General features: G+C 40.6%; 1 protein-coding gene across 11 annotated transcripts in view; it reads left to right on the top strand.

The window, feature by feature from the left end:
* Window positions 1-867: 867 nt before the first annotated feature.
* Window positions 868-6,000, top strand: part of LOC5572927 — a 104,097-nt gene continuing 98,964 nt past the window's right edge. For 7 of the 11 annotated variants that reach the window (XM_021844999.1, XM_021844998.1, XM_021844997.1 and 4 more), the window contains exon 1: window positions 869-1,163. In XM_021844999.1, coding sequence (XP_021700691.1) covers window positions 1,158-1,163 — 6 coding nt within the window. In that variant the 5' untranslated portion in view covers window positions 869-1,157. Of the gene's footprint in view, window positions 1,164-1,201; window positions 1,673-1,755; window positions 1,972-6,000 lie in introns of those variants that run through there. The other 4 variants (XM_021844989.1, XM_021844992.1, XM_021844991.1 and 1 more) reach the window with 3 other exon arrangements.

The following is a 6,000-nucleotide window of genomic DNA, read 5'->3' as shown; positions in this document are numbered from 1 at the left end:
AGTAGACCGGATATACCCCTGCAACTATGCCAGTTAATACGGGAAGGTAAAGGGGTCAAGTATTTTTATGGCAGGGAGGCTTGCTTTTGGTTAGCAGACTGCCTATGTTTTTATGTATCATCTCTGGTTCTAGTGATTGCTATGAGCGATTTTTTTTAAGTGTGATAGATTAAGAGTGGAAGTGAGTGATACAACTACAATATACTTGGGAAGGGACGGACCTGGCATTGAACCAATGATTGTACATAACTGTTGACAATATTCCCCGCTTGAAAGCAAGTTTTCAGTGTGAACACATTTAGAGTAAATTAAATGGTCATAAATCAGTAGCAATTTTGATCTACTATCTGAGATGATGACATAAAAGATAATTTAAAATGTTAAACGAAACAGGCAAGCCAGCAGGATGAAGGAAATATTTGGTAGAATATCGTCTTGAAATCTTTGTTTTTTTTTTATTATTTCTATGTAAATTGTCCAGATTTGACTGGTTTTCCGCGAAATCACGAATTTCGATTGTTCCTAACGATAACATAAAAACGTCTCCAAATGGACTTGTTTAAAACAACAATTTGTGTAATCTATTATAGACTATGAACGCTCAAATTAAACAAGATTAAAGTTTTATTTTACAGAAAAAATAACGTACTTCAGGTCAGTATTCAATTGCAGTTAACAGATTTTGAATTTGAAAATGAATTCAAAATGCTCAAGCATTGTCAAACCACTATTCTACATGAGGAAAAATTAGATTTTCACCAACGGCACATAAAGAAAACCGCCAATGACGGAAAACTCAACGAATCCACTTTTGTCACTTTTCTCTCTTGTCTGAAAATCTGGCATAAGACGGCAACTTGACGACGATCGCGATCAGTCAGTTTCGAGACGTCTGGGCGTGCGAACCTCGTTCGGTTGCGGTCTCGTGGGGTTATATAAAGTGTCCTAGGAAATTGTTGGAAAATTCACCGGTCCTAGGCCGACATCCGCTAGTGCATTGTTCAACAATCAGCCGGATGCGGTTTTTCCTGCTGGAAAGTGGATAAAAAGGGCAGAAAAGCTGAAAGGATAAATCTTTTTTCGCAACCGTTGCCCAAGAAGTGAAAAGTTATTTTTATTAATATAGTGCTCCCGGGAATGTACTGCGGGTTTATAAGATGAGTGTAAGTGTGTGCAGGCTTATATAAATAGAATGCTGATTTTCACCATAAGATATCGGTTAGATGCGAAGCGCCAGTGGAAAACGCAGTGGGAAAGTGTACACTTTTACGCAAATCGTGTGGATTCTGGAGTCAAGATCTGAACCGCTGCCTTTCGGTTAGGAGTGTGAATGTTATGCGCTCGTGAATCTATTTCAGCAACTCAAGTTGTCTGTCGCAATCCAAAGGGAATGCGGAAAATGAGTGTGATAAAGCTTTACGCGCAACAGAAACGTGTTAAGGCAGCGCAACGTGGTGATCAATCTTTGATCTTGGAGATGAATCGAAACTAGAACAAACATGTAGACGTTTTTCCGAGACAGCTGAACCAATATTGCATAATACGAAAACACCAGAAAAACCTCAAGTAGTTGCAGAACTGCGGACGATTATAACAAGAAGAAAATCAGAAACATATCGTTCGCAAATGCCATCATCACCAGAGCACGGAAAATTTGCCGGTCATTTTTTGTGTGAGTGAGAATGTTTGTGAAGATCTTCTCTTGACAGTCACGGCAATGGACGCTGGTCATGTGAAAACGAAGAAATACGACATTTTAAGAAGCAGTGACAAATGTGAGCGCAGCCGATAGTGAGTTCTGTTCCGTCATTTGTGACGGTACCAAACGTCTGCCGCGGTGAAGACGAATTTTACAACCAACACTTCTGATCTTCTTAAAGTGCAAGGTTTAGTTCAAAACGAGAACTAGCTGTGCGTGAATTGTCTACAGGGCAGAGTGATTTGAGACTCCTCGATTGCTAAATATAGTCAGTAAGTTTTTGGAAACTCACGTGTGTTGCAGACAGAGTACCAAAATGTGCAACGCGAACAAAGGACACACATGTATGTCGTTGGATAGAATCTTTGTTGGAATGCGGATATATTTGAAGCAATGAGCTTTTAAATTGCACTTTTAGTGAATAGGACACAATCGATTGCGTGGAAAATATGTGAACATTTCAGTAATGATTAATGCTATGATTTTTCATCAAACGTGAAAAATCAAAACATGCAATTTTAAACATGCTATAAAATTGCAGGCGAGATCCTGTAGCCTAGCTTTCATCAACGGAGATTAACACAAAATTAAGATCAATTCACATCAAATTGTTATTGATATTACCAACCAATGTTTGGTTTTCATTTTTTATGCAAGGGAAAAATCTTATTTCGACGTACTAGAACGCAGAACAAAATTTGAAACTTAGCATAGAAATACTTCAATATAACATAACTTGAAACTATGACATTTAGTCGAAAAAATAGGAGAACGGACATTTCGTCGAATAGACTTCTTCTTTCTGGCGTTACGTCCTCACTGGGACAGAGCCTGCTTCTCAGCTTAGTGTTATTATGAGCACTTCCACAGTTATTAACAGAGAGCTTACTATGCCAATGACCTTTTTTGCATGTGTATATAGTGTGGCAGGTACGATTATACTCTATGCCCTGAGAAGTCGAGAAAATTTCCGACCGAAAGATTCTCGACCGGTGGGATTCGAACCCACGACCCTCAGCTTGGTCTTGCTAAATAGCTGCGCGTATACCGCTATCTGGGCCCCCGTCGAATAGACATTTGGGTGGAAACGTTTGATTACAATAGTAGGGGAACATGGTCCGATTCGGACCTAGTAACAGTTTCTTGGTCATATATTTTCAGCATAATGAACGGCATGAAAAGTTATATGTTTTCTTGGCAGCCTGATTTAACGCGCGCACTTTTCTCTCAGAGAGTTTTGTGGTATCGCCTACCAGGACATGACTAGACATGTTTGAACAAAATTCTCCAGAAGGTCCGAATTGGACCAACCTTGTTCCAATTCGGACCCCCCATGTTCTAATTCGGACCAACCTATATTTTATCGAGGGGAATACATTATGAAAAGATCCAGTTTTGCTTGAAATATAGTGAAATTTTAACATATTGAATCATGGCATGTCAATATCGGGTTAAAAAGGTGGACTTGTTCGGGAAACTCGAAGATACAACATCGAGTCTCGGGACATCAAGTTGGAGAAGTATCGACATACATTTTAAGGTCAAAGTACGCTATGTTAAGGTGGTTATGAAATTAAGAAAAACTTCAAATATTCCTGTTCAAAACACATTATATCGGGTAAGGGAAACTTGATTGTAGTGTTCTCAGCACTCGTAGACGTTTTTTTGTATCGTATTGTCAAACCAATTTGGAATGCTGTATCCAAAATAAGCTGTAGTTTTATTGGACAAAACTAAAGAATATTAGTATGACACTTCATGTAAGAGCGGTTTTCATTTGAATCAAGAACATTTGAGGCTTTTTATACGAATATTAAAAATTGACACAATTTTAGCATTTTAAAAACGCTTACAAACGATCTGCTCTACAATTTGATGTACAGTCACCCCACAGTTATGGATAGCACACAGATATGGATCAATGTTGGCTTATACGTAGCACCGAGCAATTACACAGCGTAACAAAAATGACATGTTTGCGTGTCTCAAGAACCAAATTATGTGTCTCTAGTAGATTTGGGGCTGCTGAATCTGATGCCGTTCTCAGAAATGTTCCAGCACGTCACAATTTTTTGCTACAGATCGCCAAAGTTGTACAAAACACTGCTTTTATCAATGTTTACATGAAATTTAAAGTACAATTTATCATACTTTTTTGTAATCTAATCCACCAAACATGCAAAATAGAACTTGAACTTTCATTCCAGACATAATTTGATTGAAATTGCGCGATTAAATTTCGATTAAACCGATTTTTTCAACATGCTTGCAGTCTCCATACAAAATTCTTCGTTTCTTCTATATGGCAAAATACAACAATTCTCTAAACCATCAAAAAATAACTTTTCCGTATCGAAAATAATACAAACTTTGATGATAAGTATTGTTATACACATAAAGTTTGAATTCAGTGGCAAATTAAGCCAATATATTACCTTACAAGCTGGGAAACTTGCATGCAAGTTGGCTGAAATAGTCATTTTCTGCATTTTCAACAGTCAATATCTCAAAAACTGGACGTGCTATGATATTTCTGAAAACGGCAATGGATTCAGCAACCCTTAATTAAGTGAATAGCGGTATTTTGGTGCTGGAGACAAAAACGTGTTCCGCAGTGTTATGGGTGCACGTTCAGTTCTTTGGTCACAGCTTATTTCTGTGCGGGATTTACATTCCACCCGATCGAGCGCGTGATGAGACGCTGATTGAAACTCACCTGCAGTCTGTTACGTCCGTGATCGAAATCGCAAAGCCCATGGATGAAATCGTTGTGCTTGGCGATTTTAACTTACCTGGAATATCTCCTCGACTTCTCGATGGCTACAGTACAGCAACTCTTCGACAGATCAACCACGTAACCAATGAGAATCGCCGAAGCCTCGATCTTTGCTTCGTCAGTGCTCAAGATGTCGCTCCGCCCATATCCAATGCACCCTCATCATTGGTAAAGCAAGTCAACCACCATCCTCCTCTGGTGCTCAAGTTGATCGTCCAGCATTACAGCACAAGTGAGTCAATCGCCCAAGTGACGTATGACTTCGCAAAAGCTGACCATGAAGGTATTCTGGAATTCCTCGCCGCCGTTGAATGGACAGAAGTTCTCGACACTCGTGACGTGGACAATGCTGCTTCGACTCTTGCTCACATTCTCGGACACGTGATCGAGAGGCATGTTCCCAAAAAAACTCTTGCCAGTAAGGGTTTGCCATGGCAAACCAGGGAGCTTCGCACGATGAAAACCGCTAAGAGAACCGCATTAAGACGCTACACCAAAAACCCTACTCCGCGGATGCGCGACCAATATGTTAGGTTAAATGCCGCCTATAAGAGAACAAGTCGGCATTGCTTCAATCACTATCAGCAACAAGTTCAACGAGACCTTACAGCAAAACCGAAATCTTTTTGGAGGTACGTGAATGAGCAGAGAAAAGTGTCTGGTCTGCCTCCATCTTTGTTTTTAAATGGAGATGTCGCTTCAGAGCCTCAAAGCGTTTGCTAACTCTTCGCTCAAATGTTTTCTAGCACCTTTTGTGATGAAGTAATTCCTGAGGTACTCGTTACTCAAGCCGCCAGCAACGTTCCGTTGGACAACGATTCGTGGGCTACCCTCACCGTCGACGATGACATGATTTCCTGAGACGCCTCTCAATTGAAATCGACGATGAAACCTGGTCCGGATGGCATTCCTTCTGCTTTCCTGAAGAGGCATATTGATAGCTTGCTCGTTCCTATTCGACATGTGTTTAATTTATCCCTTATTAGCGGAGCCTTTCCGTCATTATGGAAAAATGCTTCCATGTTTCCCGTGCATAAAAAGGGCGAACGCAAAGACGTCAATAATTACCGAGGGATCTCGTCTTTGTGTGCCATCTCCAAACTGTTCGAGCTCGTGGTAATGGACCCACTGATGACACATTGTAAGAATCACCTAAGCGACGATCAACACGGATTCATCTCGGGTAGATCGACGGCCACCAATCTAATACGCCTAACGTCGCACATTGCTGACAGTTTCGCAGAGGGAGCGCAAACGGACGCTATCTATACCGACTTGACAGCCGCTTTCGATAAGATTAACCACGCTATCGCAACGGCTAAGTTGGAAAGGTTCGGCATTAGCGGCAACATGCTACGCTGGCTCCATTCGTACACAGAAAAAAATCCGTTCTCGTATCCGTGAACAGCAGGCGTGAACTCGTCAACAACAAAAATACACCGTGAACTAGATCATGTATACGAGACCAATCATGGTAGTTCACGGTGTATTTTTGACAGTTCACGTTTTCCAGAACGCTTTTTTG

This window comes from Aedes aegypti, chromosome 2 (genome assembly GCF_002204515.2).
Source record: "Aedes aegypti strain LVP_AGWG chromosome 2, AaegL5.0 Primary Assembly, whole genome shotgun sequence".
In the NCBI taxonomy this organism is placed as follows: Eukaryota; Metazoa; Arthropoda; class Insecta; order Diptera; family Culicidae; genus Aedes; species Aedes aegypti.
Note: the sequence above shows the minus strand (reverse complement) of the source record. Positions and strands in the feature narration are given on the sequence as shown.